Here is a 23,004-nt window from a genome sequence, read left to right as displayed (position 1 = left end):
TGAGGTCTCTGTTTATGACACTTCACTTACTTTTTTTAAAAATATTTTATTGATTTTTACAGAGAGGAAAGGAGAGGCACAGAGAGTCAGAAACATCGATGAGAGAGAAACCTCGATCAGCTGCCTCTTGCACATTCCCAACTGGGGACGCGCCCGCAACCAAGGTACATGCCCCTGACCGGAATCGAACCTGGGACCCTTCAGTCCGCAGGCCGACGCTCTATCCACTGAGCCAAACCGGTTAGGGCGACACTTCACTTATTTGGTCAAGACTCTGCCAGCTGAAAATGGGCGCACAGGAGGGCTGGCGCGGGCGGGGTGAGTAGTCGTCCGGGTCTGCCATATTGGAATAAAAAACAGGCTCTCCAGGCTGTGGGCTGGGCCCTATTCTTCCCGCTGGTAATGCCCACATCACTCTAGCATGGAGGTTTGTGTGAAGAACTGTCTAAGAACTGAAACGGTGCTGTTTATGTGCAAGGACAAGCACTAACCCTAACACCAAACCAATAACCAATAGCCCTGGACCTAATTCTAACCTAACCATAAGCCTAACCCTAACCCATAACCCCTAATCCTAAACCTGACCCCGAGACCTAGCCCTAACCCTAACCAAAACCCTATTGCAAACCTAAACATATCTGTAAGTCGCCCTAACCCATCTTTATCCCTAACCCTAACCCAAAACCTATCCTTAACCTAAACCCCAACGGTAACCGTAACCCAGTGGTTGGAAAACTCATTAGTCAACAGAGCCAAATATCAACAGGACAACGATTGAAATTTCTTTTGAGAGCCAAATGTTTTAAACTTAAACTTCTTCTAACGCCACTTCTTCAAAATAGACTTGTCCAGGCCGTGGTATTTTGTGGAAGAGCCACACTCAAGGGGCCAAAGAGCCACATGTGGCTCGCGAGCCTCGATTTGCCGACGACTGCCCTAACACTATTCCTTACCCTAAACCTAACCCTAGCCCTAACCCTAACAGTAACCCTAACCATAACCATAGCCCTAACCCTAACCCTAATCCTAACTTACACCTAACCATAATCATAACCCTAACCCTGACCCTAGCCCTAACCCTAACCTACACCTAACCCTAAACTCTAACCCTAACCCTAACCTTAACCCTATCCTTATCCCAAACCCTAACCCTATTCTTATCTCTAAACCTAACCCTAACCCTCCTTATCCCTAAATCCAAACATAGCCCTAACGTACCCCTAAACCTAACCCTAGCCCTAACCCTAACATACCCCAAACCCTAACCGTAAACCCTAACCCTATCGTTACCCCTAACCCTATTGTTACCCCTAACCCTATTCTTATCCCTAGCCCTGACCCTGACCCTGACCCTGACCCTAATAATAATGGAAACAGGCTCAGTATTTGCAAGGACGTCTGTCCCCACCCGCTCTGCCCAGCGGAGGAGCAGCCGAAGGAAAGACAGCCCTCCCGGGCGGGCGGCAGAGTGCCCGGCTCAGCTGGCGGGGCACAGTGTGCAGTCCCGACCCCGGCACCTGGGCAGCCCCGAGGGCCCCGAGGCGGGGTCTGGCCTGCGGCCCTGGGATTGTGCCAGGACGCATGATGGGCACAGCTCCGCCCGCCCCCCGCCGTCCTGGGCTCCACCGCACACACGGTCCCGGACCCGGAACGGCCCGTGTTTGTGCCCTTGCTGCCTGGCAGCCCGGGAAGTGCCATGTGGGCGCCTGTGCCCGGTGTGAGGGCAGAGGGCGGGCGAGGAGACCCCCCCCTTATCTCCGGGGAGTAATAAGTAACCAGCACTTTGAATTCTCAAGGTTCCGGGGTCCATAAACCGCTCCCTGTCAAGGCTTCTTTTTATTGTAATCGAGGCCAGAAGATCGTTGGGCTTATCGTGTATATTTCTCAAAACCCATTTATTGTGGGACCATTTCCATATAATAAAACGCAGCCTCTTGGGGTGTGGCCCGTGTCCACAGATGTTTACGCCCACGTAACTAACGCCACCATCCAAATACAGGACGCCCCAGCCACCCCGCCGGCCCCGGGTCTGATTTCCACCGGAGCAATGGTCCTGCTCTAGAGCCATCTAGAAAAGGATGCGTGTGGGGTGTGCTCTTCACCAGGGCGCTCGTGAGACTCACCCGTGTTGTTGCATGTTTAGGGGGAGGGGCGGGGAGGTCTTTCTTCTTTCCGTTGTTTTCGCTAGAAAACTCTGGCTGAACACACAGGGTTGTTTTCATCGGTAGTTCCTCCGTCAACAGAACGATTTTCCTCAGTAAAAGTTCTTTTAAAAAAATATATTCGGCCGAAACCGGTTTGGCTCAGTGGATAGAGCGTCGGCCTGCGGACTCAAGGGTCCCAGGTTCGATTCCGGTCAAGGGCATGTACCTTGGTTGCGGGCACATCCCCAGTGGGGGGTGTGCAAGAGGCAGCTGATCGATGTTTCTCTCTCATAGGATGTTTCTAACTCTCTATCCCTCTCTCTTCCTCTCTGTAAAAAATCAATAAAATATATTTAAAATATATATATATATTCGTATTGACATCAGAGAGGAAAGGAGAGGGGGAGAGAGAGAAACATCGATGATGAGAGAGAATCACTCCCCACACTGCATGTGCCCCGACCAGGAATCGAACCGCGACCTCCTGGTTCATAGGTCGACGCTCAGCCACTGAGTCACACTGGCCTGGCTGGGCGACAGGATGGTTTTACACGTTCATTTGGACGGACGAATGACAGAAAAAACCACACAATAGTCTTGAAAATAAAGCACAAAGTGAGAGGATTTCGAAGACTCAGGACTTCCCGCGGTCATCAAGACGGGAACTGACCAACACGGACACTTAGCCGCCTGGACCCGTGAGATGCACCAGACTTCGGAACAGCCTCCCGCACACGCGGCTGAACGACCTCGGCAAATGCGCCAACGAGACAAAGCACCGAGGCAAAGCAGCTCTCGGCACCCGGCCCGTCACCAGCAGACCCACGTGGCTCGGTGGCCGCGCTGCACCTTCCGCCGCATCCCTTCGCGAACTGAACTCAAGACGGTCAGGGACCTGGACGTCAATGCACAATACCACCTATCAGGACACAAAGGGCAGCTCGCAGCCTCGGGCGGCGTGCTTCTCAGACAAGATGCAATGCTGTTGGCCGGAAGCAAACGGACAGCAGACAGCGTTCCCGCAAGATGGGTTTGTTCCAAAACAAGAAAGAATCGCAGCTCGGGAGTGCGGCCTCGTGCCAGACAGCGGCCGGCGTGGCTCGGTGGCTGAGCGGCAACCTACGAACCAGGAGGCCACGGTTAGAGTCCCGCTCAGGGCACAGGCTCCATCCCCAGGGTGGGGCGTGCAGGAGGCAGCCGGCCGATGATTCTCTCTCATCATTGACGTTTCTCTCTCTCTCCCTTCCTCTCTGAGATCAATAAAAATATTTTTTTTTATTTAAAAAAAATACATTTTATTGATTTTTTACAGAGAGGAAGAGAGAGGGATAGAGAGTTAGAAACATCGATGAGAGAGGAACATCGATCAGCTGCCTCCTGCACACCCCCCACTGGGGATGTGCCCGCAACCAAGGTACATGCCCTTGACCGGAATCGAACCTGGGACCCTTGAGTCCGCAGGCCGACACTCTATCCACTGAGCCAAACCGGTTTCGGCATAAAAATATTTTAAAGGTAAAATAAAACCAGCTGGACAGCACAGATGTGTTACAGGGTCTGAGCAGGAAGCGGGGTCCTGGGTCCCCGGGGCCGTGGCGAGAAGCCCGGGCGGGATCACCTCCTCCGGCAGTTGGCTGGCCTGTGTCGGGGTGCAGCTGTCCGCAAGGGGAAGGTCAGTCAGCAGGACGCGCCACAGACCACGGCTCCGGGGCTGCACTCCGCACGGTGGACAGTGGGGTCCCAGCCCGCCACCACCTCCCCACGGCCGGCCGATCTGCCGTCTCCCGCCGGGCCCGAGGGCTCGGTGCCTGTCCAGTACCAGGAGCAGGGCCTCCGTCGGCCGCAGCAGGGTTGTTACCAGGCTGAACCGGAGCTTCTTGATCAAACCGGCCACTGCTGGGTCTCCCCTGTTTCCCTTCTCTGCCTCCCTGGATGGCGTTGCTAAGTTACCAGCGCGGTCAACATCCCCCTGGACCAGACAGGGCTGTGGCCGCGCCGGCTCCTCTGAGGGGCGCGCCCTGCGGAAGGCGACGCTCCCGGCAGAGGGCGGCGAGGGCACTGCTTTCCTGGGCACCGGGAGTCCAGCGTGGAAAGCGCTGGGGCCTTTTTTCAATCCTCTCCCGAAGACACGCCTTCACTGGTTAGAGGGAGGGAGAGGGAGAGGGAGAGAGAGACGTCGATGGGCTGCTTCCCGTGTGCACCGACCGGCCACGCTGTCCGTCCTTCCGGCGGAACTGGGGCAGGACCAGCACCCTTCGGTAAACACGAGAGGTCGGGGAGCCAACGTCAGCAACAGCCGAGCGCCCCGAAAGCCGCGCCACGGACGCCAACCTGGGCCCTGGCGGTGCTCAGGACGCCAGGGGGCCTGTGGTCCGGGCGGCCTGGTTCTGACACCCGACGCCGAAATATGGAACCCAGGTTTGGGCAGCTGCTCCTTCCCAGGACCTCAGGCCCCGCAGAGGCGAAGAGCTTTGTGAGTGGCCGCATCGCCCGGGAGGAGGCCCCGGAGGAGGCCCCGGAGGAGGCCCCGGAGGAGGCCCGGGAGGAGACCCGGGAGGAGGCCCCGGAGGAGGCCCCGGAGGAGGCCCGGGAGGAGACCCGGGAGGAGGCCCCGGAGGAGGCCCCGGAGGAGGCCCGGGAGGAGGCCCCGGAGGAGGCCCCGGAGGAGGCCCCGGAGGAGGCCCGGGAGGAGGCCCCGGAGGAGGCCCGGGAGGAGGCCCCGGAGGAGGCCCGGGAGGAGGCCCCGGAGGAGGCCCCGGAGGAGGCCCGGGAGGAAGCTGTGCTCCAGCTCGGGCCCAGGACGCGTGGGAATCAGAGGGGCCTCAGGAACCGGCGGCCGTGTCCCGGTGACTCATTTCCTTCCCACGGGAAGGCACCGGCATCCGCGCCGCGGGCCGGGACCTGCAGGAGGCGCGTGAGTCAGTTCCGAGAAAGACTCCTGTCCAGCTGGGACGAGGCCAGTGGCGCGGGCCAGGAACAGGGTGTCCGGGAGGTGTTGCCGTGTCACCGGGGAAGCCGTGTTACCGGAACAGGTGCTGGGCCCCGCCTCGAGTCAGGTGACCTCGGCGGTGGGTGTGGAGCCCGGCGGCCTCCGAGGAGACAGTCTGGAAGGGGCTCCGGGTCCCGGAATCGGGACGGGAGGTGGAGGGTGCTGCCAAGCCCGCTGCAGACCGGAAAGGAAGGATTGTAGCTGCTTCTGGTGAGGAACATGGACGGCTGCCTCCGGGGTGTGCCCCGACCGACTGGGGATTGAACCCACAACCTCGCTGCGTGCCCTGACCAGGGTTCGAACCCGCCACCTTCTTGGTGTACAGACGACGCTCCAACCAAGAGGACCCGGCTTCCCACTCCGTCCTGGTCTTTTGAGAGAAGGGACCCGCCTGTCAGCCCTTCGCACACAGGGGAAGGCCACCCACAGGGAGGCACAGCCAGCACGCTCCCTAAAGACCGGCTGAGGTGGCCCGGCCGTGGGGCTCAGTGGTTGAGCGTCGACCTATGAACCAGGAGGTCAGGGTTCAATTCCCGGTCGGGGCACATGCCCGGGTTGTACGTTTGAACCCCCAGTAGGAGGCAGCCCATCAATGATTCTCATCACTGATGTTTCTCTCTCTCCCTCTCTGGAATCAATAATAATAATAATAATAAAAGTATACAGAAAAGAAAAAATTATTTAAAAGAAAATAAACGGTCTGAGGCCGATGGTAAGGGTCTCGCAGGGCTCATCGGCTCCGTCAGCAGGTTTCGGGTTTCGGGTTCGGGAAGGCCGCGGGGCTGCCCTTGGCGGTCTGGCGGGCGCTCTGGCGCCAGGATTTTGCTCAAAGTTAGGGCGGGGGGAGGGCTGTTCTTTTTCCTTCCTCTTCTTCTTCTTCTTTTTTTTTTTAATGAGCCAGAATCCCAGGAACTTGTTAACCTTTTTTTTTTTTTTTTTTTAAATTGAGGTAACGTTGGTTAATACGATTCTGTAAGTTCCAGGTGTACCACACTAATTGGGCCTCTGTCTGCACTCCACACTCAACACCCAGTCTCCTCTCCTCCCTCACCGCGGCCGCCTCGTCCACGCACTGACATGCGCGGAGCAGAGCCTTCTGGGGCGAGGGAGACAGCCTGAGCCCCAACCGTGAAGTCTGCACAACTCCGCAAATTTACCAAAAACCATTAAATCCGCAAATTTACCAAAAACATTAAATCTGCAAATTTACCAAAAACCATTAAATCTGCAAATTTACCAAAAACCATTAAATCGTCCACTGACAATGAGTCAATTGTGTGACCTGTAAATGACACCTCAATCGAGCTGGTTTTCGAAAACAAGTCGTTATCTTGAAAGTTGGGGAGCTATTGGCTGGGGGTTGGGGGGCAGTGAGCAGAGGACTGAGGGGGGACCGGGGGAGGAGGGTGCCCACGTGCGCGCGCTTTGCGGTAAAATCTGAACACACGGCTTGTCTGCGTGTCCTGCCGGCACCGTCGCCCTTCACACCAACCAGAACCCCTGGACCGCCCTTCACACCAACCAGAACCCCTGGACCGCCCTTCACACCAACCGGAACCCCTGGACCGCCCTTCACACCAACCAGAACCCCTGGACCGCCCTTCACACCAACCAGAACCCCTGGACCGCCCTTCACACCAACCGGAACCCCTGGACCGGGCATGGCCGCCAAGGAGACACCCCGCGGCTCCACCCCGGCCACCGGCCTCAGCGAGATGGGTCCCCAGTCCGTCTGTGCGCAGGGCGGGCGCAGTGACCCCGAAAACTTTCCCAAAGGGGGGGACACACCCAGTTCCAAGGAAAAGCCCAGAGCCAGGCGGGACCGCGGCTGGGAGCTCCGCCCGCGGAGGGTGCGTGACCTGCGGGGGCGGGGGGAGCTCCAGGTGTAACTGCCGCCCCCTAAGGAGGAAAAGGAAACACCGCCTTGGGGGGGGGGGGGGGGCACTGCCCCGCATGAAGCAAGAAATAAGAAAAAAAAATACAGAAAAAGTAGGACTGAAAGGCCAACAGAAAGCCACGCGCGCATGCGCACACGCGCACCCCTGAGCACGGCGGCCAGGCGGCAGGGGCCGGGCAGGGTCGGCTCCGAGTCCGGGTTTGGCCTCAGAGGCTGGACTCGTCCCCCAGCCGCGCAGCCCGTGGGTTTGGGGTGGACAGAGCTGAGGCTGACAATTCTGGGGCTCCCAGCCCTGGCCACGCCCCAGCCCCCGAGCCCCCAGCCCCCGAGCCCCCAGCCCCCGAGCCCCCAGCCCCCGAGCCCCCAGCCCCGGCCGCAGGGAGCGGCTCACCCCGTTCCCGCCCTGAGCCGGGGGCTGCGTGCCCCCCGCCCCACCCCCACCCCCACCCCCACCCCCACCCCCACTCCCACCGGCGCCTTTCCTCTGCGCCGGCGCCCGGACCCAACCCCCTCCCCTCCCCTCCCCTCGGCCCAGGTCCGCTGATGGGCGGGGAGGAGCTGCGACCACACGGACGAGGGAGCCGGCCCGCGAGCGGCTGGAGGGGCACCAAGGGTGGGGGTCGGGCTGAGGTCAGAGGTGGGAGGGCGCACAACCTCTCTCCGGGTACCCTTGGCACCTGCTGGAGAACCGAACACCTCCCGCTTCCCCTCGGCGGCGCCCCCACCTCGACGGCTCCCCCCCTTCCGTCCCCTCCCCCCCCCCCCGGGACTGGCTGTTGTCATGCGTGTCCTCTATGCACCTGTCTCCCCGGGAGGCCAGGGGTCCCCCTCTGGTGGGCGGTGCACACCGTCAGGGCGGCGGGGAGACTGGGCACCCGCCCCTGCGGCCCAGTGCGGCCACCAGGCGGCAGCAATGAGCCGCCCTGGGGCTGCGGGAAGCGCCCAGAGCACAAGGGGGGCAGGCGGGGGTGCTGCCGGGTGACTGGGGAGGGTTCCGCCCGCTGGGTGGGCTCCCCGGGCCTGGGGCGGGACCAGGGCTCTGCGTACTCAGAGGGAACCCGGAGGTCAGGTCCCCCGCTTAGGCCACCTCCTGCCTCTGTCACCCTGAGCGCGCCCCCTTCCACAGCCTCCGGGCGGTTCCACTGGATCAGCTCACTGCGTGGACCCGCACCCCATGGGCCTGCCTCCTGGGCCGGAGAAGCCGCTAGACATCCAGGCTTCCCCCAGGATACCCCAGGCCAGAGGGCTCCAGGCCAGGGGTCCCCAGAGCGGGCAGGCGCGTGTGTGTGCGTGTGCGTGTGCGTGCGTGCGTGCCGGGGCCGGGTCACACACAGCTCTACAGGCAACCAACCGGCTGTGTGAGGCCGGAGCCGCTCACCCTGAGACCATCTGCCCGGGTCACGGGGTCACACCGCCCATCTCCCGGTGCCTGCGTCGTGGGCACACAGTGGGCGCAGAGGGATGTGGCCGAATCAAGAACCCGGAGCGGGGCCGAGTGGAGGTCTGGGCAGTTGGGTTTATTAGGGGCCTCGGCGCGGGGCAAAGCCACAGGGTCCGTCCCCACCTGCCACCAAACGTCCCGGCGTTCTCGCCAGTGTCCGCTGCGCCGGCGCCTGGGCTACAGGAGGTTCACCCGGGCCACCACCTGCTTGCAGCCGGTGACGGCAAACTCGCGGCCCGCGACGCGGTAGTAGCTGAGCTGCGCGGCCAGGAGCTCGGCGCGGGCCTGCTCGGGGAAGAAGCCCTCCCCGGCCATCTCGTCCCGGAAACAGCTGACCACGTCCTGCTTGTCCAGCAGCAGGAAGGGCACCACGGCCGCCGCCTGCCACAGCGGGTGCCCGCGCACCAGGAGCGCCTTCAGGCCGGCGCGCAGCTCCTCCTCGGCGCGGGCCCGATGCGCGCGGTCCGCGAGTGGGGCCGGCGTGCGGGACGCGTTCTGCAGCACGAAGCGCGTCACCTCCGCGCCGCCCGCGCTGCTGAGCAGCACGTAGACCGCGTTGTGGAAGCGGTGCGGGCGCTGCGGCTGCAGGAGGCCGTGAAGCTCGTCCAGCAGCGCCGGCGGCATCTGCTCCACCTCGTCCAGCACCAGGAGCGGCGTCTTCTCCTCCGCCTCGGCCCGCGCCACCACGTCGGCCACGTGGCGCGCCAGCTCCTCGCGGCAGTCCTGCGGGGCGCGCGTCGAGGGGCAGTGGTGCCGCGCGTGGTACTGCACCACCAGCGCGCTGTCCTCCAGCACCGCGCGGAAGTGGCGCGCCAGCAGGCGGCCCACGTGGCTCTTGCCCACGCCGCTGGGCCCGTGCAGCGCCAGCAGCAGCGGGCGGCTGTGCACGTGCGTGGACAGGTAGTCCCGCAGCAGCGCCACGAGGCGCCCCACGGCCGCCGGCTGGCCGAACACGGAGCGCTGCAGCGCCTTCTCCAGCCCGTCCAGGTCGTAGCGCAGCGCGTTGTCGTCCAGGTTCTCGATGGCGTTGAGCACCTGGAAGCCCACGATGGCCACGAGCAGCAGCAGGCAGCTCTGCGCGCGGCTGTGGTGCTCGGCGCGCGGCCGGGACCTGCGCGCGGTATCCGGGTAGAGCACCACGCGGCTGCGCCGTCGCTTCTTGCGCGGCGTCCTCGAGGCCAGCTCCGCGGGGCCGTCGAAGGTGAAGAACTGCGGCTGGTCCGCGCCCGCGCGAGGCGCCAGGGCCCCCGCGTCCAGCCCCGCGCCCGGCGTCAGCGGGCGCCGCTTGCGCAGGAGGCACACGCGGCGGCGCAGGCGGACCACGGCGCGCAGCGGCGCCATCACGCTCGGGCCGGGGGCGCGGGGAGCCGCGGCCGCTGGCTCCGAGACCGCGGGCTCCGCGCTGGGCTGGCCGCGGTCCATGGTGCGGGGGCGGCGCTCCGCATGCAGGTCGCCCTCCCTGCAACAGGAAGGCAGGAGGGTCTGCAGACTTCCGCCCGGAGACCCGGACCCTTTCCCCGAGAGAGCGCACCCCTCGGGCGGCCCGGCTGCGGCCGGGGCTGCCCCACAGCCCGGGGTGCTGGGCCGGAGGGTCGCCCCTTCGGACCAGGAAGCGGCTCCCCGCGGGGCCCCATGCAAATCCCTCGCGTCCTCCCGTAAACAGCCGCGGGCCCAGAGGAAGTGGCTGGGGTGGGGGAGGGGACGCCACTCCGGGCAGCTTATCCGGCAGCCCCCCGGCTTCCTGGAGGAGGAGTCCGGGCCGGCCAGGCGCCGCCGATTAGGGGTGAAGATGGGTCATGGCCCGACTCCGCCCCCACCCGCCGCTCCGACTGCCAGGCGCCGAGGGCCCACCGAGTGCCAAGAGGAGCCCCTGGAGCTGGGAGCCCCGCACACTTGGGGGGAGGGGGGGGGTCTGGCCGGAACTTCTGCTTTTTGGAATGGGCCCCAGCCCTGTTCCCAGGCTGAGCCCGGCCTCCCAGCCCCCCACCCTCCAAGACCCTCCCAACACCCCTCGGTTGAACACTGATGGAGGGGCAGGCGGGAGCCCCCAGAGACGGTGGGAGAGGGACAGAAAGACAGGAGCAGGAGGCCAGGGAAGAGCCCCTGAGGAGAGAGCTGGAGAGATGCGGGGTGCACCCCTGGCCCCCAAACCACCTCATACCTGCAGCTGCGTCAGGCCAGGCTCCTGCTGGACCCCAGCCCCCCAGGGCAGCCCCCCCGGGCAGCGCCGGACACAGGCTGCGACTCAGGAAGCAGGAAGGGCCGGCGGTCAGGGGCCTGGGGCCAGCTCAGGCGGGGGGCAGTGGCACCTGCGGGTCCCCAGGGAGTGTCCAGCGCGGAGGAAGCCGGGGAAAGTTTCCGCTTCTACGCAAAGGAAGTGAGTCAGGGGTGTGTCCAGGGCGGGACTTGGGCTGGACTGAGGCGCCCGGCGGGGAGGCCTGGCTGGCTCCTCCCGGTCCCCTGACCAGTGGGTCACAACTCCCCTTAGCCCTGGGCATCGCCTCCACCGGGACCCATGGGCCCCTGCACCTCCATGGGCCTCCAGACACCGAGCACCCCCAGGGCCACCTCCTCTGGATCTGACCCTCACACGGCCCCCTGTGGGGGGAGGGGCGTCCACACATTCCTCCCTATTCTCCCCCCCCCCTTCCTTCCCCTTCCCAGACCCCAATCTGGGGTCCCCAGAGTAGGGCTCATTTCCTTTCCTCCCTCGTCTCCCTCCCTCCCTGCTCAGGTCACTGTCCTCTCCGCCTCTTAAGGTGCTGACCTGCTCAGCTGGCTGCTCCCTGCACTAGCACCCCAGTCCCACCATCCACCTCGGGGTCCCCAGTGCCATCCACCCACCCATAGGAGGGGGCCTCCCATTCCTTCATCTGGGCTGGAGGAGCCCAGCTTCATTGACTGTCTGTCCATCCTGACCTTGAGCCTCAGGGCACCCAGGGGTCCAGGATGCTCACCGACTCCTCCCATAGCTGGGTTCCCTCCCTTCCTCTCCTGGGCCCACCGGGGAGGCCAGGTCCTGGCTCCGATTCCCAGAGATGGAAGCAGCCGGAGGAAGCCTGAGCGGCCAGCTGTGTCAGAGCTTCCCACTCCCACAGGCCTGCCTGCGCCCTGGCCCCACCCCCTCTGGCCACTCTGACACAGCTGGCCGCTTCTCCCACTGGGTCCTTCCATCAGCGTACTAACAGGTATTTAATATTTTTTTTCATTGCAGAGAGGAAGGGAGAGGGAGAGAGAAACATCAGTGATGACAGTCACTGATCGGCTGCCTCCTGCACACTCCCTACTGAGGATTGAGTCCACAACCCAGGCATGCACCCTGACCAGGAATCGAACCGTGACCTCCTGGTTCACAGATTGATGCTCAACCACTGAGCCCCGCCGGCCGGGCTAAACATGTATTTCTTCCATCTTAACACACAGCAAGCTCCTCCTGACCCGCCCCATAAGCCTTTGCTGTCCTTGGCCCTCCCAGTGCCCCTGTCCCCCCGCACCCGGCAAGGCCACGGACTTCCGTGGAGCAGGACCCTCAGCGTGTCACTGCTGGGGGCGGGGGGGGGCAGTGTCCCATGTGGTGGCCTCTAGCAAACTGGACAAGACAGCCACGCCCAGAGCTTCCCCGCGACAGTGGCCCAGAGACGGACACGCCGGGAAGGCCTGACCCCATGCGGCAGCGACCCCCACCCCTCGGCACAGAAACACGCACCCGCTGCTTTTACCAAAACGCTTTTATTGACACAGGAGTCACCGCGGACGAGCTGACCCTCCCTGCTCAGAATGCAGCTGAGCAGGGCGCACACCTCTCCCAGGGTAAACTGAGGCAGCAGCTGGGGCCTGGGCTTTCCTCAGCCTGGGCAGGGCCCCCTCTGCCCGGGGTCCCAGTGCAGTGCACTGTCCACTGTCCAACACACAAGTCCTCAGAGGGCCAGGCTGACCAGCAACGTTGCCAACCTGTGCCCCACGCCAGCCGCCCACTCCCCTGGCGAGCAGGGGGCTCTCCCCCATGCACCTGCAGGCCCCACAGTGCACACAGGAGGCAGAGCTCACGGCCGGAACGGTCCCGCGCCCACGCACACGACTGTCAGGTCAGGGTGGGGCGGAGGCGTGGAGGAGGCACCTGCCCAGGGGACCCCCCTGGGTCTCAGCTCAGCCACCACCCACCCACGAGCACCGTTCTGTCTCCAGGAGACACGGGTCCTGACAATCCCAGGCCAGGGGCTCCTGGCTGACCGGGCACGTCCTCCAGGGCCCTGTCCACTCCCCAGCAAGTTGGGGACGTGTCAGAGGCCGGCCGGGGCGGGCACGGCAGGGAGGGGCAGCTCCAGGGCTGGGGGCTCGGCGGCCGGGGCCGGGCTGGGCTTGCGGTGGTCCAGCTGCTCCAGCTTCTCGCTGAGCTGCGAGTAGAGCTCCTTCACCGCCTCCCCGCTCTGTGGGAAGGCAGGGTGTGGGCAGGCCCTGGGCGAAGTCAGGGAGCCCCCCGGGCGCGGGGCAGGGCGGCACTCACCTGGCCGCTGGGCTCCAGCACCTTCTGCAGGGCCTGCAGCCTGGCGGGCGCCACGCGGTGGTGCAGGTGGAGGAGGAGCCGCAGCACGTGCCGCTGCACGTTCTCCTTCCTGCGAGAGGCCAGCGGGTGGGCTGCAGGGCCGCCCGCCCCACATCCCACGCAGCGCTCAGCCTGCCCAGCGGCGCCCGCCCCCTGCCCGTACCTCGGGGAGGCGGTGAGCAGGAAGCCGTCGAAGAGGCTGCTGCAGAAGTCCTCCAGGGCAAACTCCTCGGCCAGCAGCGCCAGGTTCCCCGTGAGCAGGTGCAGGAAGATGTCGCCGAAGGCCAGGTCGCTGAAGGTCTCCACTGCGGGCACAGCAGGGTCAGCCCGCCCCCGCCCCCCAGCGGCAATCCCTGGGGGACAGCAGAGCAGCCCTTCCGAGAGCGGGGTGCCCCCTGGTCCTGGGAGCCAGACGTGGGGCCTGGACAGGCCGGGGGGGGCGGGGAGGGGCCTGGGCCTCAGCAATGAGGCGTGTCTGCAGGGAGAGCCAGGAGGGGTGGAGGCCCCGGGCTGGGGAGTAAGTGGGTCCCGGGAGTCAGAGAAGAAACAGAACGTGGCGCTCAGTCTGCGTGGAGGGAGCAGCATGAAGCCACAGACATCAAAACCCGAGGGGACGCAGCAGCAGCGCCCGACTCCCAGCGACAACGGGGTCTCGAGTGCCTCGCTGGCTCCCGACGTGGCCCAGCCCAGGTGGCTCCGTGGTTGGGCGTCAACCTCTGAACCAGGAGGTCACGGCTAGATTCCTAGTCAGGGCACATGCCCAGGTGGTGGGCTCGATCCACAGTAGGGGGCGTGCAGGAGGCAGCTGATCCATGATTCTCCCTCATCACTGATGTTTCTCTCTCACCCCCTCTCCCTTCCTCTCTGAAATCCATAAAAAATACATTAAAAAAAAAAAAAAGAAAGAAAGAAAAGAAACCACCTGAACAAAAATGTGTGACCATCAGAGATGTGGGCCCGGCCAGGACGTGGGCCGGGGACGTCACGGCCACATGGTTTTTCATGCCTTTCTTTCCTCGACACAACCCTACGCCGTCCACAGCTGGGGCCCTGGACTGTGGGACTCAGCGCTGACCACCAAGGGGACAGGGCCACACGCACACTCCACAGAGGTGGGGGGTGGCCATGTGGCTTCACTTCCCACGATAAAAAGTCAAGAAACAGGAGGGAGCTGGTAAATCCGACGTCCGTCCTCCCTAGAACCATGGGACCAGGAATAGCATGTCCCCGCGGCTGTGACTGAGACCCACCCACCCCAGGGCAGCAGGACGGCCCGTCTGCACCGAGGATCCAGCCAAACCAAAGCACGGACGTGGACAGAGGTCGAGGCGCACATGAGCCGCGTGCAGCCCTGCTCCTGGGCGTCCACACAGGCAGAACAGCCTCCGGGGACACGTCCCGTGTCCCAGGAGCTCAGGGCCTGAGACAAGGGTTGACCCTGCACAACCAGGTGGGCCCAGCGCCGTCACCGGGTCCTGCTGAGGGGGAGGCCGTGCAGGAGGGCCCGAGTCAGATAGACGGGACGGAGGCACTGGGCGGACGGGCGGACAGACTGACAGACGGGCGCTGGGAAGGTGGAGGGCGGGGCCACTAGCCAAGGATGGCCGGCCGCCCACGCCTCCCCTTTGACCCCGGGACTCTGACCTCCCAACAGGAAGAGTGGGTTCGAGGTGCTGGCTTAGCCGGTGGCTGCGGGTACCTATCCCCACAGAGACCACTTCCCCACACAGAGTCTCCGGGAGACAACACGCTTCCTCCTCAGAGACGTCAGGACCCACAAGCACCCTCAGCGAGAACGTGCAAACCTTCAGAGAAGCTCACGAGCGCGGAGCCCTGAGACAGAGAGGCCGTGAGCGAGGCTGTGGCTGATGCTCCCAGCAGCCCCTTCTCCCTGGCTCATCCTGAGCTTGCTCAGGGTCCACTGAGACCGCGCTCTCTTCTTCCCGCTCGCACCCCACCCCCACCCATCCTCCCAGGGACGGGGCCTCCTCACCCTCGGGGGCTCCCTGAGGTCTGGGACCTGAGAGGCTGCACCCCCTTCCTTTGGGTTAAGGTGCCTCCCACCACCTGGGGAGGACTCTGACAACAGGCAACAGGAGCAGAGGGTCTGAGAGCACAGAGCTGAGCTCCTTGCCTTGTACCAGGACTTCCAGGAGGCGGGGAGGGGAGGGGAGGGAAGGGGAAGAGAGGGGAGGGGAGGGCGGTCACAGGGCGGCCCCCCTCACCGAGCCCGGGCAGCAGGCGGAGGAGCGCGTTCTTGTTCCTCTGCTTGGTGATGTGCAGCACGTAGTACAGCCCCACCTCGCAGGCCATGCGCTGCTCCTGCAGGAACCTGTGGGCGAGCCCCGCCCTGAGGAGCGCCCTTCACACAGCCCCCCGCCCCCCCCACCTCCGCCCAGCAGTACTTGGTGAAGCTCTCGGGCAGGGTGCTCGGGTAGGTGGCCGGGGCCCTCTCCTCCGCCGGGAGCTTCTGGTCCACGTTGAAGGCGTGGTCGTCCACCACGAAGGACATGAGCGTCGGCAGGAACTTGGTGATGAGCTCCACCTCCTGGGGGGGCGGGGGCTCAGCCGGCACAGCCCCGCCCCCCGCCCGCCCCCCGCAGCCCCGCCCCCTTACAGCCCCGCCCCCCGCAGCCCCCGCTGCAGGCCCATTACCATCCTCGGCTCCTTGAAGACCTGGCTGTCGATCATGTCCCAGGCCCCCTGGCCCAGCGCCAGCAGCCTGAGCAGCAGCAGCAGGTCAGGGCTGTCCTGCGGAGAACAGGCCTCAGCGCCAGCTCCCCGGCGCCTCCCCCGCCGCCCCGTCCACTCCCACACGCCCTGCCCCGCCGCTCCGTGGGGTGCTGGCCGCCCCGTCCACTCCCACACGCCCTGCCCTCGCCCCGAAGGCCGCACGTGGCCAGCCAAGCGCACTCACCCTGGGCAGCGTCTCCTGGCTGACCAGCTCCTGCAGGTGCCTGACGGTGCTCAGGGACAGCGTGTTGATGGCGAAGGGGTCACACAGGATCATGGACAGGTCCCTGCAAAGCAGCCGCGTTCACGCAGAAGCTGCGGCCCACGGAGGGCGGCCTCCCTCCGACCCTGGAGACGGCGCTCCCCCCAGGGCGAGCCCACCCCCTGCACTCCTTCCCCAGAGGCTCACCGTTTGAAACTTGCACCCAACTTACAACCCTGAGGAGTTAAAAAGTTCTCACGGAAATTAAGCCACGTTTGGTTCTGGGACCTGACCCTGACTCCGCCTTTCAGCCGCGTCCCAGACACATCCCAGGGCAGTGGGCACGGCGGCAGGGCGGCCCTCACCACCCCCAGCACGCGGCCCACAGTCGTGTCTCCACCGTGGGACGGGGTGCCCAGCCCCCCCTTAGACGCGCTGGAATCGCCACCACAGTGGACAGGGCGTGCTCATCTGGACACCTGTGGACAGGACCGGGGGACTGGGCTCCACAAAAGGCCAACCCTCACCCCAGGACTTGCTCCTGACCCTTCTTCACTCCGTCGAGAAACCCCTGCAGCTCGCGCGCCCGCTTGCTGTCCACGAAGCGCTCCCGGATGCAGGCGTCCAGGCACCAGGTGAACTGCGGGGGAGTCAGGGCATGAGGAGGCCCTGCTCGCCCTCGGCTCTCGCTGCCCAGGCCTTGGAGGGTCAGGGCCCCCGCGTCACCTCGCCAAAACCCGACTCAGGGCCAGGACCTGTCCCAGGAGCAGGACGCACAGAGGCAAAGAGGACTGGGTCCCCACCCATCTGCCGTGTGGGGGAGACAATGTATGAGTTTGTTCTGAAGGGGCCCCCTCTCGGGCCTCAGAGTGACACCATCTCGGCTGCACAGCATCCGAGGGGACGTGGGCGGAGCAGAGCCCAGGTCCCAGAGCAGCCTGAGGCCCGAGGGGAGGGCCAGGCCCGGGAAACCGGGAGGCTGCAGAGGCATCCAGGAGGGAGTGACGGGACGGGCAGGTGAGGAGACGTGGCCAGGGGCGCCCCGCCCGGCCGAGTCAGCGTGGGCAGCAGGGCTGCGCAGACTTGGTGGTCAGGCGGGCGGTCCGAGCCCAGGTGCCAGGACCTGGCAGCCACCAGGGAGGGGAGACGCCGGAGGCCAGAGGGAAGGGCTGGCGGGGGGGGGGGCACCTTGTGGCACGGGTCCACGGAGCAGATGTCGCCCACGTCCAGGTCGTGCAGGGACATGAGCAGCTCGGCGCGCAGCGTGCAGTAGTGGACGTTCCGTGTGCGCAGGAAGAGGGTCCGCAGGAACTGCAGCACCATGTCGTACAGCTTCACGTTCCTCCCCACCATCTGCGTCAGCTTCTGCACCACCTGGGGCCAGACCCGGGCCGCGGCGTCACACACAGCCATGGGCACACACAGCCGTGGGCACACACCGCCGTGAGCACACACACAGCCGTGGGGGCACACACACAGCCGTGGGGCACACACAGCCGTGAACACACACACAGCCGTGGGCACACACACAGCCGTGGGCACACACCGCCATGGGCACACACAGCCGTGGGCACACACAGCCGTGGGGGCACACACACAGCCGTGAGCACACACAGCCGTGGGCACACACACAGCCGTGGGCACACACAGCCGCGGCGGCACATACACAGCCGTGGGCACACACACAGCCGTGGGCACACACAGCCATGGGCACACACAGCCGTGGGCACACACAGCCGCGGGCACACACAGCCGCCGCGGCACATACACAGCCGTGGGCACACACACAGCCGTAGGGGCACACACAGCCGTGGGCACACACAGCCGTGGGCACACACAGCCGTGGGGGCACACACACACAGCCGTGGACACACACAGCCGTGGGCACACACACAGCCGTGGGCACACACACAGCAAGCCCAGCCTGCCCTCCGCCAGGGCCACAGCGACATGAACAGCCACGGCCCCGCCCGCTCCCCTGCCACACAACCTCCTACTTTGGGCTGAAAGTCTCCTCTCACCAGACCCTGGCCCGTGTCGGGTGGCGGTGTTTCTGGTTCGAAGGAGGTGAAGCCCATGCCAGGCCCACAGGGTCCCTGAAAGGCCACTGGCCTGTGTCCTCAGCTCCACCCAAGGCCCCAGGTCCGCCCCGCCCACCCAGCCAGGGACGAGGGGAGACTCGGGCTGTCGAGGACGCGGTCCTCAGTGGGTGGGCAGAGCTTTGCTGCTGTCCTCTCCGGTCCTGGCCTCGACCTGAGTCCCTGCACCACGACCTGGGCCTCCGATGTCACGGCCAGCGCTGGCCCTGGGTCCGCCCAGCCTCGCACTTGAAAAGGGGGCACAACGTGGGCCACCACCAGGGCTCATGGCTGAGCCCCACCCGAGGGCCACGGGGCAGCGGTGGAGGCTGCAGGAGGGGACCTGGCGTGGAGGGGAGCGAGGAGGAGGGACAGGAGACCACGGCAGACACAGCCGAAGGCCCAGCTTCCCCAGGACGAGCGGGAGGCAGAGGACGGCAGAGACCCTGCTCGGCTCGGCAGGAAGCAGTGCGCCCCCCGGCCAGACCCCAATTCCCACCAAACACACAGACTCCGGTGAGCGGACGGGAGAGGATCCACAGAACGCCATGCGCCACTCTGTCAGCCTCTGCCGCTGGTCACCACACAGGCCCCAGCCGCTGGTCACCACACAGCCCCCGGCCGCTGGTCACCACACAGCCCCCGGCCGCTGGTCACCACACAGGCCCTGCTCGACCTCCCTCCTGGAACCCAGGCAGGCACCTTCCGCGACCCCTCCTCACAGGAAAGGCCAGTCTCCACGGGGGCTGCCAGCCTCCACCCCTCCCCCACTCCCCTCGTGCCCTGGGCTCCGGGGGCCTCCGTTGCCCTCAGCAAGCCCAGCCTGCCCTCCGCCAGGCCCCTGCTCACACCTCCCCCGCTCCCCTGCCGCCTCCCATCCTCACAGCCCTCGCCCACCCGCCCAGCCCTCGGTGACCAACATGTGACATTTACTGCAGAGCGTCTGCTCCCCCATGAGACTTGGAGTGCCCCACGCAAGCACCCCCAAACCCCAGGGTTGCCGAAGGGCCCAGGCACCTATGACAGGCAGGCGGCACTCAAGAAACGTCTGTCAAAGCAACTAATGAACTAAAAGCGGAAGAAACCGTCCCAGAGCTGAAGGAAGACACGCTGAGCTTCAGCGACGAGAATGGCCGAGGTGCAGAGTCACGTCCCTGACACCCAAAGGCCCAGCCTGGGCACAGTGAGCCCACCCCCGTGACCGGTCACATGTACAAGCCCAGCCTTCCGGGAGCAAACACCCCACACGTTCGGGAGGGCTGGGAGGGGCTGGCCCCCTGACAGAGAATAGCGTGCTGCTGCCCTCGCCCACCCCGCCCGGCCCGCCGCCCACCCGCCAGCCTCACCTCACCCTGGCGCCGCGTCCGGGGGGAGGGGCTGAAGAAGTTGTGCAGGACGGAGAGCTCCGCGCTGAAGAGCGCGCGCTCCTTCTCCAGGATGTACTGCTTCAGCAGCGGGGACACCTCGTCCCCAAAGAGCGCCTGGTTGTCCTGCCAGATCTGCCGCTTCACCTCCACGGCGCAGGCCCGGTACAGCTCCTTGTCGGCCATGACCAGCTTCAGCTTCTTCTCAGGGACCTACACGACCACACAGGGTCTGCTTCCAGACAGGTAATGGGGCCCGGCCGGCGGGGCTCAGGGGTTGAGCATCGACCCATGAACCAGGAGGTCACAGTTCGATTCCCAGTCGGGGCACACACTAGGGTTGCAGGCTCAATCCCCATGGGGGGGGATGTGCAGGAGGCATTGAGCAATGATTCTCTCTCATCAGTGACGTTCCTATCTTTCTCTCCCTCCTCCTTCTACTCTGAAATCAATAAAAACACTAGAGGCCCGTTGCACAAAGATTCATGCAAGAATAGGCCTTCCTTCCCCTGGCTGCCGGCACCCGGGACCCAGGCCTTCACTCCGGCCTGGAGGGAGCTGCCTTCCACCTTCGCACACTGCCCAGAGGCCCGAGCATCCTGGCCACTGCCATCTTTGTCACGTCAATTTGCATATTCCCTCCTTATTGGCTGTGAGTGCTGCCATCTTTGTCGCAAAGTGAGTCAATTTGCATATTCCATCTTTATTAGATAGGATATTAAAAAAAAAAAAGAGCGCCTGGTTGTTCTGCCAGATCTGCCGCGTCACCTCCTTCACCCGGCCTCAGCACCAGGCCCCGCGGACAGAGACACCTCAAACCCAGCCCCAACTGAAAGCACCTGTGGCTACCCCAGCCCAGCAGGTGCAGGCAGCCATGCTAAACGGGCACAGCTCTTTCCCAGAAAGGGGCCCACACCCCAGCCCAGAGGTCACACACCCACGGGGCAGGCGGCTCGGGAACCCTCCCGGGTCCACGCTGCCTTGCTGACCCGCGGTGCTCACCTTGGGCAAGTGCTTCATGACGCACATCACCACCGGCTGCAGCGACGGCATCTTCACCAAGGAAAAGCTCTTCTCCAGCAGGTCCTCCAGCTTCTTGTACCTGGGAAGACGCGGGTGGCTGAGAAGTGGCACGGGACCAAGCCGGTGAAGGGACGGGCGTCCCCAGGCGGGCCACCTGGGGGACAGGCCCCTGCTGCGAGGGGGACGCGTCCCCAAGGGGACAGGAGGTCTGCGGAGCCAGTCCCCATCCTGAGAGGGGGCTGCGCGGCCACCTGCCGCCTACCTCTCCTCCGCCTTCCCCTCCGAGGCGATGGCCGACACGCGCTCCAGCAGCTTTTCCCGCAGCTCGTCGAACACGGACTGGTGGAACTCCAGCCGCGGCGTCCCGTGCAGGTCCAAGAAGGGCAAGGCCGACTGCAGGGAGGGCAGCAGCACGCCATTCTCTGTCTGGGGAAGCGGAGGGTCAGGGGGGTCGATTCTGCTTGCTCGGGGCAGCAACAGAAAGCACAGTGGCAGCCACGTCTGGCCTGGCACCGAGGGTGTTCCCGGCGGCGCCGGTCTTAACTACAGAGCCACCCGGAGGTCCGACCACGGGCACTAGCTCGGGACACCTGGTCCCTCCATCCGGGGAACAGATCAAAGGGAGCAAAATCCGCCCACTTCCCACGCGACCCCGCCCCCTCGCCGAGGCCTCCCGCGCCCACCCACCTGGAACTGCTCGATCGCCTTGAGCGGCTCCGTGCAGTTGGTGAGCGTCTCCTTCAGGTCCTCGCCATTGGCCACGCCCAGGTCCTGCAGCCCCGCGAACAGGGCCGAGGCCCCGGTCCCAGGCCGGCTCGGCGCCCCATCCCCACCGCGCTCCGCCGGCGCCGCCGCGGCCGCCGCAGGCCCCCCGGCAGCCCGCTCGCTCGGGCCGCGGGGGCCGCCTGAGCCCCTCTCCCCGGCGCCCTCCAGCTCGGCCAGGTCCCTCCCGGAGCGCGGCGCCGCCGGGACCAAAACCGCCCACTTCCGCCCCGCCCCGCGGGTCCCGGGCTAAGCAGCCCGGGCCGGAAACGCCAGCGCCGCGCGGAGGTTCCTAGGAGAGGAGCCGGCCGGGCTGAGCGGCCGCGCGCGGCCGCAGCTAGGCCCCGCCTCCGCCGGGCCTCGGGCGCCGCTTCCCCCGCCGCCGCAGGGTCGGCCCAACGGGGTTGCCGCCCGCCCTCTGGCCTCGTCCTCCGGTCTGGGCCCCGGGGGCAGGCGTGTGGAGGGCGCGGTGTGCGGGGCACCGCGGCGGGGGCGGGGGCGGGCACGGGAGGGGGGACGTTTCTATGAACTGCAGAACTGACACTTTTGCCGAATGGGTTTTTTATTATGAGAAACCCTGTGGCCGACCTCACGGCCGGCCTCGTGACGTTGAGAAATGGTCCTGTTAAGGACAGAGACCCGGAATGAATCGGGAGGGCCTGTGGGAGGAGCTCTCGGGTGGCGTCAGCTCCGAGTGTCGCACCAGCCCTTCCCCAACTTCCGCTTCCGGTCGGTGCCACTCGGCGGGGGCTCCGGGGGCTCCCGGCTCGGCCCTCTCCTGGGGCCCGGCTCCGCGCTGTGCTCCGGGGCCCCCAGGCTTCCCTCCGGAACCGTCCAGCGGTTTCTTGTAATTTTTTTTCTTTTTTTCAGCGGTTTCTTGTTAAAGCCCGTGCTTGTCCGTCTGCCTCTGATCGCTCGATTCGATGAGTCTTCCCGTTTCCTCGGGGATCAGGCTGTTTTGAGACGGGCTCGCCGTGGGCCCTCGCTTTTTGGAAGAGGGGGTGTCTGGACTGAAACCCGCCAGCCTTGGTTCCGGCCCGGACTGGACTGTCTTGTTGAAAGCGCCCAGCGGTTGCCCGGCCCTCCGGACAGCAGGCTGCCTCCTCCAACGGGCTGCTTGCCTTTGGCCTGCCCCTCCGTGACCAGCGGCCTGGACTCCGACCTGCCGCTGCAGGAGAGATTGCCTCTGGATCTGGAGAATTCTCCGAAAAGTGGGGTCTCAGTTATTTAAGTATTTTAAGGCCGCCCCTCCTCCAGGAACTCAGGTTTGAAAGATGAGGTCACGCTTCATGGGCATGTTTCACTAAATGGGCAGATCTGACCAAAAGTAATTCAGAATGTCAGGGGCCACTGTGGGGAACCTTGGAGATTTCCAAACTTTTTTTTTTTCTTAATTGATTCTACAAAGAGGAAGGGGGAGGGAGAGAGAGAGAGAGACATCAATTGGCTGCTTCCCCAACTGGGGATTGAACCCGAAGCCTGGGTATGTGCCCTGACTGCAAATCGAACCTGTCACCTTTTTGGCATACAGGACAACGCTCCACATCGGCCGGAGCCAGACTTACTTTCGTAAAACCGAATAGGACAGTAACAGCGCTGAAACTGGCAAAGATGAACGGAATGCCTATTTCCGGTGGTATTTTGAGACTTACAAACATTACCTAGAATCTTAAGTTGCCTCTTTACAAAATAAAGTTTCAGCATGAACAGGGGCTGTTGAACTTTTCAGGGGGGGGGCATGGAAACATAATAGGGTGGTGAAGGCTTGAGGCAAGGGGCGAGGGGGAGGTCTAGAAAGGGTCAATGGAGAAAAGAGGGAACTAACATA

The 23,004-nt window shown here is 64.6% G+C and overlaps 3 protein-coding genes across 3 annotated transcripts; 1 reads left to right on the top strand and 2 right to left on the bottom strand.

Moving 5' to 3' along the window:
- Positions 1-8,526: 8,526 nt before the first annotated feature.
- Positions 8,527-12,048, bottom strand: TOR4A (torsin family 4 member A). Its single transcript, XM_079791368.1, has 3 exons — positions 11,391-12,048; positions 10,633-10,835; positions 8,527-9,930 (listed from the first exon to the last, which is right to left on the bottom strand). Exon 3 carries the CDS (start codon positions 9,891-9,893, stop codon positions 8,649-8,651), a length of 1,245 nt encoding a protein of 414 aa, XP_079647494.1. The 5' UTR covers positions 9,894-9,930; positions 10,633-10,835; positions 11,391-12,048; the 3' UTR covers positions 8,527-8,648.
- A 136-nt stretch (positions 12,049-12,184) lies between these two features.
- Positions 12,185-21,237, bottom strand: NELFB (negative elongation factor complex member B). Its single transcript, XM_079791367.1, has 13 exons — positions 21,102-21,237; positions 20,677-20,836; positions 20,394-20,493; positions 19,374-19,604; positions 17,138-17,323; positions 16,477-16,589; positions 15,932-16,034; positions 15,670-15,765; positions 15,420-15,562; positions 15,240-15,346; positions 13,178-13,319; positions 12,976-13,084; positions 12,185-12,898 (listed from the first exon to the last, which is right to left on the bottom strand). Exons 3-13 carry the CDS (start codon positions 20,442-20,444, stop codon positions 12,752-12,754), a joined length of 1,428 nt encoding a protein of 475 aa, XP_079647493.1. The 5' UTR covers positions 20,445-20,493; positions 20,677-20,836; positions 21,102-21,237; the 3' UTR covers positions 12,185-12,751.
- Positions 17,500-18,942, top strand: LOC307110659 (uncharacterized protein; the record flags this gene model as incomplete). Its single annotated transcript, XM_079789916.1, has 3 exons — positions 17,500-17,515; positions 17,566-17,639; positions 17,758-18,942. The coding sequence occupies 3 exons, from the start codon at positions 17,500-17,502 to the stop codon at positions 18,940-18,942; spliced, it is 1,275 nt and encodes a 424-aa protein (XP_079646042.1).
- Positions 21,238-23,004: the final 1,767 nt, after the last annotated feature.

The sequence above is a fragment of the Cnephaeus nilssonii genome (assembly GCF_951640355.1).
Source record: "Cnephaeus nilssonii genome assembly, chromosome: 14".
Taxonomy (NCBI): domain Eukaryota; kingdom Metazoa; phylum Chordata; class Mammalia; order Chiroptera; family Vespertilionidae; genus Cnephaeus; species Cnephaeus nilssonii.
This window is presented reverse-complemented; position numbering and strand designations above follow the sequence as displayed.